The following is a 15,138-nucleotide window of genomic DNA, read 5'->3' as shown; positions in this document are numbered from 1 at the left end:
AATGTAAAGCAACATTTTAGGGAAAAAAATGCTTGAACTTCTTGTGTTTCTCCCCTCTACTAACCTAACTCTACCTGACATTAAAATTATCTTGGAGGGTTCAACCATAACTCCCAAGCAGCACGCCGCTGCCTTGGGATCACATGAGACACTAAATTTTCCTTTATTCCCTATATCCGATCACTCATCCATTCTTGTCACCTGCATCTTAAAAACATCTCCAGAATCCGACCTTTTCTCACCTTTGAAACTGCTAAAACTCTGACTGTTGCTTTTATTCACTTTCGTCTGCACTAATGCAACTCTCTTCTGATCGGTCTTACCAAACTTTCTCCTCTCCAATCCGTCCTGAATGCAGCAGCCAGGGTCATATTTCTGTCCAGCCACTTCACCGATGACTCGACCTTGTGCCAGTCATTACACTGGTTACCCATTCGCTACAGGGTCCAATATAAACTCATCGCTCTCACCCACAAAGCTCTCCACAGTTCTGCACCGCCTTATATCTCCTCTTTCATTACTGCCTATCGCCCTACACATGCCCTGTGTTCTACAAATGACCTAAGACTAACATCCTCCATAATCCGAACCTCGCACGTCCGTCTCCAAGACTTCTCTCGTGCTGCGCCAGTTTTCTGGAATGCACTACCCCAGACGATCCAACTGACACCTAGCCTCCGCGTTTTCAAGCGCGCTTTAAAAACGTATCTCTTTAAACAAGCCTACTGCTTCAACTCAGTAAACTAACTTTCCCCTGTTCCCTCCTTCTAAATATTATTCAGAATCTGCTCCTTTCTATTCATCTGTCTCCACATCTTCCATGCACTTGATACTTCATTATTGCACTTGAACATACAGGCTGATGACTGGATCATGCAGCTTTATATGAAAATCCCTATTTATTGTAATGCCTGGATGTGAAATAGCAAGCGCTTTTCACCTATTGTGTCCCCCTATTCCCTTGTAGATTGTATGCTTGCGAGCAGGACCCTCACTCCTAATGTAACTGTTTAAACTGTTTTACCTTGTATTTAATTTATTGTCAGCATATGTCCCTGCTTAACTGTAAAGTGCTGCAGAATATGTTGGCGCTATATAAATCAAAACTTATTATTATATTATTTTTTGTTTTTGGCCAAAACTTGTGAAATTGTAAAATGGGAGGAGTGCTGGTCCAAGTAAAACAAAAAAAGAGGGAACAGAACTTGCTGTAGGGCACCAGATCAATCGCACCAGGTCGGTTGTTCGCCCTGCTGGTGCACTATTGCTGCTCCACCTTTAAGGTTAGGGACCCACTAACAGGTTCGCCGTGACCCTGCAGTGGGCTTCATACAGTCTGATCAGAATGTTAAACTAAGAACCTCATGTTCAGTTTTGTCAATTTTTGTTTAGCCGCAATAGATCAATGTAGAAGTTTTGGATGTGCGGTCCATGTCTTAGTCTACAGCTAAGGTATAAATCCATATTTGTAGAAAGAATACACAAAGCAGAAGGCGGATTTCGTGTACTGTATGTAGTGCAGTATCAGTTTGTTATACTGGACACTGGGACTTAGCAGTCACCCTGCTTGACATCTGAGTCCTTACATCCATGGATTTTATTGTTTGATGATGCAAATTCCTTGACACTAACCATTGTTCTACTTGGTATATCATTGATCACAGAGCCAGCACCCCCAAATGTACCTCCAAGAAACTTTGTATCTACATTGGCATCAACAGAAATGAAAGAATGTCCTTTGACTACAGAAAAAGTTGATTCTGGAATTAACTCCATGCTGCTGTCTGACACATTGTTACAGAGGATGCAAGACATGGACACGCGCAGGTAAGATATTTTGATTAGAAAAATACATCCTAATAATTTGAGGATTAACAGAAGTCCCTTCTTCCTTTTAGAATAAAAAAAATAGCAAATGAAATGATGATCCTCACCCACAAACAGCTGACTGATGTACACAAGCGCTGTGGAAATGAATGACGCTATATAAGCGAGTAAAAGATATATAAATAATAACTAAGGGCATGTGCACACATGTTGCTCTAAAACCTGCCCAAAAATATCTCAGAAAAAGCTTAAAAGGAAACTCTCAGTAGGATCAAGACTCCCAAGGCGTCTATATAGGCATGTAAATCATAGAAAGTGAAATAAAATGACACCTTGATATCTGTGATCTGATGTCTCATTCCCGAGAAATCTACTTTTTTCTTAGTGTGCAAATGAGCTGTTAAGATCTATGGGCCGGACAAAGATCTCCCTGAGAATCTGCCTCCAGAGCTTATTGTAAATAAAAGGGGCGTTACCAGTGTGAGACATGTAGATCAGGAGAGCAGACTGTCAGTCATTACATGCCTCACACTGGTAACTCCCCTTTCATTTAAAATAGGTTGTGGAGGCAGATTCTCAGGGAGATCATTTTCTGGCCCATATATCTTAACAGCTCATTTGCACCGTAAGAAAAAAGTGGATTTCTCAGGAATAAGACATCGGATCGCAGATATCAAGGTGTCATGTTATTCAGCTTCCTATGACCTACATGCCCATATAGACGGCTTAGGAGGGTTGATCCTACTGACAGATTCCCTTTCAAATGAATTCCCTTTAATAAACATATCCATTTCTATGTAAAGTCGAATGGATTACTGATTGGTTTGGTGACAGTTGATGGAGGTCCAGGGGTACTACGGCTCCTTTTGGACCACCAGTTAGTGTAGAGAGATTTATAGGCAAGGCAATGTTATTTATAGAGCAGCTGCTTGCAAGAGGTGGCACTAGGGAGCCAGCTTTCTTCCTCCTGAAAAAAAACAGTATATTTTTTGCATACATTTTTCCCGTTGAGCATTACCTGGCCTAAAAGTCTACCTATGCCAGCTGATGATCTCCACAAGGAATAACAGTTCCCCCTAGACAATCTATTATGATGAAAATACTAAATAATTAGAACTGAATCTTTTTATAGATCTATAAAATTAGACATATACAGTGCATGCTACTGAACACCACAGAGCCGATCAGACTTACTAATTCCTCATGAATGTCTACAGGTGTGAACACTTGCAGGGTATAACTTAGCTTCAGTTCCGGATCTCTGGGAACAGTCCTATGTGTTACAGGCACGCCGCTAGGTTCAGATAGGGCGAGACGGGTTTCATGAATTCTTTGGAATCCTGGGGGAACCGTTACTCAGGGCGACCATAGGTTGCAGCTTCTCTCAGGCACACGATAGATTCAATTGCTGACCAGACACATCTGACAAGAGTCTTTTTCAACAGTTTAACAGTGGAATTTAGTCTGAAGCACGGCCAGTGCAATTCAGGGATATTACAGCAATAATCTTCATTACAGTACAGTCTGAGTTTCTTGAGCAACCGGCTCCAGTAACAATACAGTAGTTTCTTCACAAGGCACAGTATTACAGTTTCTTCAGTAGCATAATTCAGCACAGATTAGATCTCTTACCAGCACACTTCTATGCATACACAACCACAGGCTTTTCCTTCACAAGGACACAATAGTGCACAGCATTCTTTATCCTGCATGGAGATGGAGGAGGGGAGGGTTTGATGAGGGAGATTATCCCTGTGACACAATTCCTTCCAGTCCTTATCTTCTTGCCCAATAATACTCTGCACTGTTAGTTCAGGGAGTTTATCTGACCTGTGTTTAGTTTCTCTCCTGATCTGAATCATGTTCAGATGCCTTCTGTCAGATCCAGATAACACACTACCTTTCTCTTTGGCTTCAGCCAGACTACAATAACAAGTTCCCCACAATCACCCTGGGGCTCTGCTAAAACACTCCCTGTCTCCTGTGACTGTGTTAACCCCTCTAGTTGCTGGATGCTTCTGAAGCACAACACTTCTTTTCTCCTGTGCTTGTGTTATTTGTAACAGTTGCAGGATGCTTTTGAAGCAACTGCACTACTTCTGCATGTCACATATGCTCACAGTTAACAGTCCAATGGTTGTATACTTCTAGCCTTTACATTGACTTTTATTTTAATGTATTCAGCACCTGAAGAATGTACATTACTACTTTAAATGCTTAAAAGATACTCAAAAGCTATGACTTATGAACAGCAAGTTGTTTTCCCATGCATATTAGGGCTCGCTCACACTGGCTAGTAGCCAGCGTATAACTCGGTTGAGTGTTTCGTGGGATAGCACTCCCTCCAATGTTATACTGTGGAGCCGTGCCGACTAGCATTTATTTTCTCATGCTGAGACGGTATGACAAAAAAAATCGCTGCATGCTGCGATTGGCAGCTACACTCGTCTCACACACACCCATACAAGTCTATGGGCGCCTGTGAAACATCGCACTCTACTCGGATGTCATCTGAGTGCAGTCCGATATACGTCGACTTACACAATGGAAAAATTAAGTTCTCCATCTTCTCCGCACCTGTGATCCGATTTTCACATGCGAGAGAATTGGGTCTCAGTAAATTGACACTCGGCTCACACTTGCAGCAGAGTTTGAGCTGAAGGTCATGTTCATGTAGCATCTGATTCTCTCCCATGAAAGAATCATCGGATGCTATATGCTAGTGTGAGCGTACCTTCAATGTGACTATTTTTTTGACTGTTTTGTTAGTGCTTCTTCTGCCATTTATTTGAGTGGACCTACTCAAAAAACTGCAGCAAAAGACGCAGTGTGAATATACCCTTAAAAGGTATCTCTTTTTTGGATATGCCATAATGTTTAAATTAGGAATACCCCTTTAATGTTTCAGCTAACAACTAGTTTATAATGTATTTTTGAAATTGCACGCAGGGCTGTTAAAATCTTATATATACTGTATATATATCCATATATAATGTAGTTTCTAAATAACCCAAGTGAACGTCTCCTAAAAACATGAAATTAAAAATGTTGATTCAAGCGATCCCCCACCCTGGGAGTGAGAAGTGACTATACATTTCCTATGTATACTCACTCATCTGGTGCCCTCCACAACCTTCTCCTCTTAGTTCAGCACTCCGTTCCTCCTACTTCAAAGATAACTAGCATTGGGAGCGCAGTGGTAAGTCTAAACCACTCCTTCTGCTATAGGATTGGCAGGGAAGGCATTGTTTAAACTTACTATTATGCTCTTGATGCCACTGTAGTGGCCAACTTGGAAGCAGCATGAACTGGGCTCTGATCTGAGTGGAGGAGGCAAAGGGAGGCAAATGAAGGGCACCAGGTATTATTTCCAGCGCAGAGAATGCTTTATGTATTATAAAGGGTTTTTTTTTTATTCCTCTTCTACAGATTATACGAGCTATATTATGAGTTCTATAATATGGAGAATGGATTTTTCTAAACATAATTTTCTAATATTTAAAGGGAACCTGTCACCAAAATAGCTCTATTAACCTGCAGATGAACCCCATATCTGCAGGTTAGTAGCGTTATTTCTGGTGACAGGTTGCGTTTAAGCAAGACGAATACAACTAGAAGGATATTTTAATCTATTAGCTATAATTTAAAAAAATACATATGAAATGGAAAAACAAATACTATAACTTTGTACTGGCCACTGCAGTGTTGTTCCCCATATTACAATTAGTCCAGCTTAAGGGCTGTGGTACAGCGAATTGCTTGGCTCTCACAGAGGCAGACACAGGAAACAAGTCTTGGGTTAACTTCTTGTGGGTTTATTAATATACAGCATAAACCTCAGCAGGGTTCCACAAAATAAACACGTCCTCTCCGGGATAATGAAAAAATAAAAAGAAAAAGTACAGTACAGTCCATAGGAGAGCGGGGTTTCGCCCGCTCCGGGTAGAACAATGAAGTTTCACCCAAACAAAAGTCCTTCTGTGGAGCTCTCTGGCTTCCACACACACACACAGTCTGGAGGCTTCCTTCTCCAGACCACACTAGAGAAAAAAAACAGTGACTGAGCATTTAACTTGTCCAGCTACACCCTGAGGTGGAGATATGGTTAATGACCTCCCGCCCTTCACAAGGTAAATCACAAAAACACTCTCCCTTTTGAAAATGGTGGTTTAACCCCTAGCACATAACATGCTGGAGGAAATTTGTATGTTTAGTTCACTGAAGCTAGTAGCCACAGTGAAAGATAATCTCCCCTCATATATATCACCAGTGACTCTGTCACAATTCTTTCTCCACTTTGAACAATCCCTACTTGTTATAGTTGTCCCTTGTCAATAAGCGGAGAACTCAGGCACTGATTGATCAAAGCAATTACACCAGAATTCTGGCATAAATCACTTTGAAAAGTCTCAACATGTTTTCGCACAACAGAGTAGCACAAAAATGTTGTAACTTTTAGCTTTTTCCTGCCAGTTTTGCCCAATTCCACCAAATGGGCAGAGATGGTGCAGGAAGGTGGCAGAACCGGGGTGTGGCGCCACAGCTCGTCTATTTCATGATGAGCTGTGGCGTACCTTACTCCAGAAATCTCACTCCAGAGTAAGATTTGTAGCGAGGAGCACACCACTCATCAGACGCTCCTAATTCATTAAGAGCTGTGCAACTCTTAATGAATCAAGAGCATCTGACTCCAACATGCCCCCTCATTATGAACTGCATTGTTCATTCTAGTCTTGATGAATCTAATAGAAGGAGGAAGACCGGCAGCACTGTTGTTGAGTATAATGGGATCGAGGAAGGGACTTGTGGTCCACACTAATCAAAGTAGGAACCCTCAGAACCAAAGAAAGGATAAGAGACTATAGGTCTTGCTGCAAGTGTTATTTATTTTGATCCGGCAAGGAGTCAAAACAGATATGGTCCAACATTTCAACCATGGGTGGTCTTTGTCAAGGACATCAGTGTGTAGCAAGCGCTGGAAAACAGGAAACGCGACAAGATGAGGACTTGATGAAGTCAAGCTTGACCTAAGTGTCCTCCTACAGAAACCCTCATTAGTCAGACGTAATGTAAGTGCTCAATTTCTCTGCATCACATGTGAAGAAAAGCATTACAATGTGTCAATCCATATGAATGTGTTTGTCTGTATAGTGCAGGTTAGGACAAATATTTCAGAGTGATTGATGCACTTTTTAACTGTTGTACAGTCGGAGGATCCTGAGCATAAGATCCCCCCATTAAAGGGAATCTGTCACCCCCTGGGAATTTTCAGACCGCTAATATGGGGCATACAGGTAAGTATAGATTCACATTTCTATCACCTGTATGCCCATATTGGAGGTCTGAAAAGTCCCAGGGGTGACAGATTCCCTTTAACTCAGGATTACATAATAAAGTGTATGAAACTGGGTTTTCTAAACCATAATGGCAGAATGAGTAACAGAACTCCTTAGTCCAAGCTACATAGCCCAGGGCTTAATATTATAGAAAAGCGAACACAACGCACACAGCCGCCTCCCCATAATGGTATCGTACTTTATTGAGGCCATTAGAAACTGCTGTGATCGGAACTACCAGGGCAGTTACAGGTAGGGGTCAATGCGCTCTTTGCTCTTCTTACTGCAAATAGTTTTTTTTCCCCCAGCAAACTAGTTATAAGGTTAATAAAACAGTTCAAGCCAGGACTGTGTGGATGCAGTTGCAGCCCACCCTTCTCTCTTGCAACCAGGCCCTATTTTGGTTTTCAAACAAAACACAGATGGAATGTCACATTCTCTGCTAATCTTATTCCCTGGTTGCCTGACAAAGCCTATATAATTACAATAGATACCTGTACAAACAATGTACAAAGCTTCAAAATATAAAAGTATATATATTTTTTATTACCAAACGATTAAAAACAATTAATGAGCATATAAAGTCTGACACAGTCTAATAAGTAGGTGAGCAATGAGACCACCCTCGTAGATGTTAAGCAAAATATTAAATAGTATGAGCTAATGATATTTCAGCATTACAGACGGATAGTCAGAAGAAAAAAATCAAAGAGCCCAGGGTAATCAATGCTTAGAGACAAACACAATGAAAAAGAAAAGGGGTCACAACGTACATACAACATCAGTAAAACCTCACCTATGAAAAAGACAAACCCGACATGCGTTTCGCATCAAGCTTCATCATGCGATCTAATGTTTTGTTCCACGTCTTTGAAGGTAGTCTCATTGCTCACCTAGCTAGTATTTTATATGTCTGAATTTCATTGTCCATTAATTGTTTTTAATCACGTGTTAATAAAATATATATGCTTTTATCTTCTGAAGCGTCACACATATTTTGTATAGGCATCTATTGAGCTCACTATGCAAATAAGTTTTCTATACGTAATCTTAGGATACTTTTGTAGGTTTGCTATATAACTACAATAGTTATAAAAATGTATTTTTCACAAAACCCTATTTCTGTTACAGTATACCCGAGGAACACTTACAGGCAATTCGCCAGTATTTGGGTCTTCAAGTCACCAGCGATTGTGAGATGGTGCGCAATGGATGTCAGAACCTCCCTCAGTTCAAAAAGCTCCTGATGACCCTCTGCACAGGGCTGTACAGGTAAAAGGAGTGAGAATTATATTGACTTCCTTCTAGGTTAAAAAACTGAAACTCAAAGTACATATGGGATTTGTAATTTTCACTTTCAATCCAAATAAATGCATTGACTTAAATGCTCCCAAATAAAAAATACAATCCTGAATTGTCCTCATCTGTCACTTTTGAGTGTCTGCTAGGATTAAACATTAATTATAATTAAACATTAAAAAAATAAACATTCTTAAAGGGGTTAAACTTGTTTTAAGTTCTCCTACGCCAAAGGCTAAGAGACTGATAAAATAATACATTGACCTTTTACTCACCCTCCCCTAGTCGAGCAATGACTCACCGCTGCTGCTCTGGTCTTTGTTGATTGGCTGCAGCGGTGACATAATCTCTACAGTGCTCAGAACCGCTGTAGCCAATCATGTATTTCAGAGGCTAAGCCGATGTAAATGGCATGAACCACTGAGCTCAGTGATTGGCTGAAGTACTGTAAAAGTGATGTCACCGCTGCAGCTAATCAATAAAGACAAAATCGGTAGCACAGAGGCAACACAGGACTCGTAGAAGGTGAGTTACAGCTATGTTTGTTATTTTCTCAGTCTCTGAGAGGTAAGAAGGGATAAAACAGGATAACCCATGTGGGGTCCCACTGCAGAAACACCCCCAATGAGCAGAACAGGGCCGCCCTCACATTTTGATTTTTGTTGATGATCTGAGAGGTAAGACATCCATGTGTGTTATATGATGGTTAAGCAATTGTCCCCTTATCGATTTATAACCAGGCAGAGTTACGATTCTGTTCACACAGGACGGATGTGCTGTTGATTTTCCACCTTGATTTTCCAAGGTGTAAAATCTGCAATGTATTACGGTAGCAAAATAGCGTAAAAAATACACAGTGTAAAATGACCTGCGGTCAGTCTTCTGCGGGTCAATTTATTCCACAGATTTTGGAATGCAATCCACAGCATATTAGTTCCGTATGGACATACCCTTAGAACTGTAAAGATGGGTGACAGTATAGCAATAACAGGCTAGGACTTTGCAGACTAACCAGGACACTGGATTCTGTCTATGCTGGCAAACAACTATGCAACATTATGGCAAGGGTTACATGGCGACTTTAGAAGTGACACCTGTGGCACGGGCAGAGTTTGCTAAGTGTCACTGCAACATCGCAGTGCAATACAACTGGATGGGGCATTGCGACCACAAGGATACTGCGACCACTGACTGGTCGCAGGACTTCATGCAACTTGCTTGTCGCGGTTGCGGTACCCTCAGGTCCCAATGTGACCCCATTCACTTGTATTGCGGAAACTAGAGGACTTTGGCTGCATGATAGATGGCGCCGGACAAAGTCACTGTGCAGCCTCAGCCTAAGCCTGCCACCGATATGATAGTGTATATTCCCAGGAACGTCTGTTTAATTCACATGACAGCAAACTGCATAAATTACAGTTTTATTTATAGCAAAATCATTCTGGAAAAAAACAGTTAAGTTGTATTAAAAAAAGAATAACTGTAGTCCTGCTGCACCAATCAAGGCTGGATTTAGGAAATGAATATAAGAGAGTAGATGAAGCGGAGCCGACCTATTTACTGGTCACTTCAAGATATATCCTGCATGTAATGTTGAGGAACTTTGCAAATACTGTACTTTGGCCTTATTATCTTGGCCTGATCTTGAATCACATCATGTCCTCTTTGATCCAGAAATGCATTTAGAATTCTGTGACCTTCTTTTCAACTCTAAACTCACATCAGACAGCGCCCCCTGCTGGTTAAGTGTAAATACAAACTAACTGCAATACATCTACTAAGTAAAGAAACTACATTACAGCGATTCTCACATGCAGACATGCGCTGTTAAAGCATATAGACATTAAAGAGGAACCCCACTCTAAAAGCCAGGGCACATAACTGGAGGACTCAAGCCATCCTTGTATTACATGACCATCTATGCTAAATTTCCCCTACATTGGCTGACAAAGACTTGCTCTGGCAAAATGAACTTTCTGGATCAACTAAAGACTAATCACTTCTTTTTAATAGGTTTGATGAGAAATCCATTTAGGATCATGTTCACAAACAACATTTTGCTGCAGCTTTTGATGCATTTTTTTCATCCTAAAAAGGAGGAAAAGCATAAAGAAGTCACCATATCTCAAAAGTCTAACTTCATACATGATTACATAATTACATGAAATCTATTCCATACTGTTTGTTTAAGGCGAAGTTCAGAGACGCGTATTTTACGTAAGTTTGCGGTCCATGGTAAAAATTAGACAGCACAAAAACCAATGTTATTGAACGGGGCTAGTCTTGTCTCTTCCGTTATTTGGATGAGACAGCCCACTTCAAGTCTATCGTGCACATAGAAAAAAATCATCCCATATGAATCATCTGCAAAGCATTCATTTTTTATGAATATATTGCATCCATTAATTGGGTATTCTCAACTTGTCTCTTGAGCATCTCAGAGCTCTGCAATCTCTTAAGTATTCTTACTTTCCGGTTTCTGGCAGGGTGGGCTCTCCTCCTCCTTGAGTGATAGTTCTAGTGAACAGCAGATCTGTAGCATTAGTAGAACTATAAAGCTCAGCACACGTTCTGCTATAACACATCCAGCTATCAGTGTTATTGAGTTCTGCTATTTGTCTACATTGTTATCACACTATTGACATATATAGGTGACAAGGCATTTGAACAAGAATACAGCTTCAGACAGTGAGAGTTGTGATTAGGAGACCTGATCTCAAAGCTGTGGTCTGGTGATTTTGAAACTGCACCTCTTCAGTAGCTGAGAGGGAGGGTGAGGGACATGAGCAGCTAACTACTGTATAGAAATTCATAGCTTGTAGACAGCTGACTGGGATGTTAAGACTTAAAGAGGTATTCTCATCTCTAAGATGCTATCCCAATATTTATTAGGTGTAATTAGAATAATATTAGCAAATACCTCCAATTAAAAATGTAGTATAGTTCTTCTGATTCGCTATGTTACTTACCCCATGTGCAGGGCATTGCAGTAGCTTAGGTATCCGTGCTAACGACTACTAACCACTAACTGTCACTATATGAATGGCCGTAACCATGGATACGTAAGCTACTGCAATACCTTGCACATGGGGTAAGCGACATAGGTTGTCAGGAGAACTATACTACATTTCTATTTGGTATTATTGTTATTATTACACCTACTACATATTGGGATAGGATCTTAGAGATGGGAATACACCTTTAACCTATCTCCAGGAATGTAACTACTGCACACTCTGACAAGGGTCTGGGCATTTTCTAGAGACCATACTCCATGGAAATGAGCTGTACACTATAAAAGATAAAAGCTCTCATCGTAGGATAATGACAGCAGATAGAAAAAGCAAGTCAATTGCAAACTTGCTTATTTTCATTATGTCTAAATAATTAAAGCAATTTAAGGACTTGAGAACACTCCTTTAACATAGGGAATTGTAATTGGTTTGGTTGATGTGGAAAAACTGTTAATTTGGACATTTTATGGCATCCAAATGTCATACAGATGTAAAAATCAGGAGTATGGATGAAAATCATCTGGATTTTTTTTCTGGATGAAGAATGTATGATTTTTCATACACTCGTCTGAACTAAGCATAAGCCCTCATTTTTTCACGTAAGATCAATTTTCATCAGTGTTTGGTCAGTGTGTATGTTTTTACCATCAGTGTTTCATCAGTGATTTTCTTGCTTGGGAAATTTTTTTTACAAAGCTTCTCCTGTCCGCACAATGTAAAAAATGAACAGCACATGGATGACATCTGTGGGCTGTCCGTGATTTTCATTTATATGTAAACAGCATAATCAATGTTAAGGGGGTTTTTCCTTGAGCAAAAGTTCATTTTAATCAATAGATCTTGGAATAATAATAAGTTCCACAATTGGATGTGTTAAGATAAAATGTTTCTGTGCTGAGATAATCTTATAAATGTGCCCCTGCTGTGTACTGTGTAATGGCTGTGTCTGACCGTGCAGGAGCATGGTCTGATCATACCACATCTCCTGGGCAGGGGAGGACGCAAAAGAGTATACAGACATTACAGTACGGGATCACAGCTGATTCTTCCTCTGAAGTAAAACATTGTTTAAAAACAGGCAGGAAAATGTTTTACTTCAAAAGAATCAGCTGTGAACTCCTGCTGTAATGTCTGTATACTCATTTGTTTCCTCTCCTGCCCAGGAGATGTGGTATGATCAGACCATGTCCCTGTACGGTCAGACACAGCCATTACACAGTACACAGCAGGGGCACATTTATAAGATTATCTCAGCACAGGAACATTTTATTTAAACACATTCAATTGTGAAAGTTATTATTATTCTAAGATCTATTGATTACAATCAACTTTTATTCATGGGAAAACCCCTTTAATGGATTTGTGTTCTATCCATGAAAATCACGGATAGAACACATACATGACTCAGACACGTCTAGGTAAGTAATAAACCAGATTTATTTAAAAATTAGCATTTTATGAGTCCAAGTAATGAGTGAGAGAGCTCATAAGTCCAAGAGTATTCAGTAATATATATGTATACTAGTCCAGAGACCCATGGTCAGGCTGGGTATTGTGGGCTTAGCACAGACCCCGCAATACTGATATTTCCCACTCTAATTTTGCTGCCGATGTGCCGTGGATTATTGCAAAGGGAGAAAGCATAAGGCTGCTTGCCCACGTTGCATATTACAAGCGTATATGCTGCGGAATTTCCGCAGCGTAAACGCTTGTAAAACGCATGTATATCCGCACCCCATGGTCCCCAATGGCATTCCGCAATGTCAATGCCCATCCTGCAGATTTTTCCGCAGCGTATATGCTGCGGTCAAAAATCCGCAGCATGTTCATTAATTTTGCGGAAGCGCAGCGGAATCAATGTGCGGATGGTACCCAAGTCTGGATGAGAGGAGACTCTCATCCAGACCTGGGTACCAAAGAACCTGTAAAAAAAAGTAAAAATAAAGTTTATACTTATCTTCTGATGTCTTCCCGGTGTTTTCCCGCCGTCGCGCTGTTGTGTGAAGGACCTGCCACGTCATTGAGTCATGTGACCCATCACAGACTCAATGACGTCACCGCAGGTCCTGCACACAACAGCGTGAGCCGCTCAAGACTCCGGACGGGGCAGAGAATGCATCGGAAGGTGAGTATAAACTTTATTTTTTTATTTTTTACCATTCTGATTCTTTTTTTTTAACTATTACTTGGTCACACTATATAAATCCATGCCGGTTGCATGGATTTATATAGTGTGAACAAGTTGTCAAGCACTTTTCCAAGTGATGCTAAAATCACTTGGAGAAGTGCTTGATAACCCGCATGCAGAAATGCATGCAAAGACGCTGCAAAGACGCCTCACAAACGCTTCTACCTGGCGGGAAAACCGCATGTAAAATCTGCATGTGATTTTCCCGCCAGGGAGAAGCGTAAAAAATATGCTTCACTTCCGCAACGTGGGCACTTAGCCTTAGTGAAAATGTGCAAGATAAATTGACATTCAGTGATTACAAATCCACACAACTGGTCTATTTACACGTGGATGCCAGGCTGATTTATTTATGCAGCATATGGATGAGATTTTGGTAAAATGTGGTAAAATCTCGTCCACTTTAATGGTACTATAACAAGCTGTAAGGGCTTGTTCTGATGACCATATTATTGTTGCGTGTGCGGTCCATGTGCCAAACAGGTACGATACAGACATTATACTGGCCAAAGCAAGTCAATGTGGTAGTTCACATGATGGTTTATACACATGGACCGATGGTCCGCGTATAAAAATCGCAGCATTTTTCACAGATCTATTAAATTTATTAACATAGGAAGCTGTAATTGGACTTTTTTATTTATTAAATTATTCATGTAAAAAACAGACATCATACAACTGTAAAAAATGGACTTATGGATTATATACAGATAACAATACGAATGAATATGCTCATCTGAACTTGACCTTACAGTGGTTATATGGCTTCCATATTGTCACCCTACCCCACAGTTCAGACATATGAACATATGAAGATCACAGGAGATTGTTGCCACATGTAGTATACAACCAGTACTTTCCAGAAATTCCTGCACCCCTTTCAATGTTGTTGTCCTCTGGACAGCCTTCCTGACAAATTTTCTTCTTGCCTTTTGATCAAGCTTTGAGGGACATCCAGTTCTAGGTCATGTCACTGTTGCGCCAAATTTAAGCCACTTCTTGATGATGTCTTCACAGTATTCCCTGGTATATCTAATGCCTTGGAAATGTTTTTGTGTCCTTCTCTTGACTGATAACTTTCAACAGTGAGATCCCTTTGCTGTGTTGTAAGCTGTTTACAGACCGTAGTTTGCTGTAAAATACAACTAAGAAAATTTCAGGAAAATCCTACTAGAACAGCTAAACTTTAGAATGGGTTAATAAGAATCAGTGTAAATGATGGCATCTGTGCATTGACGACTATGTAAGATGAATTTAAATGTGATTAGCTAATTCTGAACACAACCACACTCCGAATTATAAGGGGGGTGTTCACACTTATGCAACCACATCATTTTAGTTTTGGTATTTTTTTTTGTTGTTATTTACCCCCTCAAAATGATTTCAGTTTGTTTCTTAATGGATTTATACAGACTATGGGTGACATTGAAGTAATGAAGAGTTCTTAAAGGATTCTTCTCAGTATGATTTTTTT

At 40.3% G+C, this 15,138-nt stretch overlaps 1 protein-coding gene across 2 annotated transcripts in view; it reads left to right on the top strand.

Annotated features, from left to right (window-relative positions):
• Window positions 1-15,138, top strand: part of INPP5D (inositol polyphosphate-5-phosphatase D) — a 171,584-nt gene that overhangs the window by 66,702 nt on the left and 89,744 nt on the right. For both annotated transcript variants that reach the window (XM_073674490.1, XM_073674489.1), the window contains exons 4-5: window positions 1,665-1,827; window positions 8,295-8,435. In XM_073674490.1, the coding sequence (XP_073530591.1) occupies window positions 1,665-1,827; window positions 8,295-8,435 (304 nt within the window). The remainder of the gene's footprint in view (window positions 1-1,664; window positions 1,828-8,294; window positions 8,436-15,138) is intronic.

This window comes from Phyllobates terribilis, unplaced genomic scaffold (genome assembly GCF_046119375.1).
Source record: "Phyllobates terribilis strain yellow unplaced genomic scaffold, ASM4611937v1 Scaffold_3__8_contigs__length_932513732, whole genome shotgun sequence".
Lineage (NCBI taxonomy): Eukaryota > Metazoa > Chordata > Amphibia > Anura > Dendrobatidae > Phyllobates > Phyllobates terribilis.
This window is presented reverse-complemented; position numbering and strand designations above follow the sequence as displayed.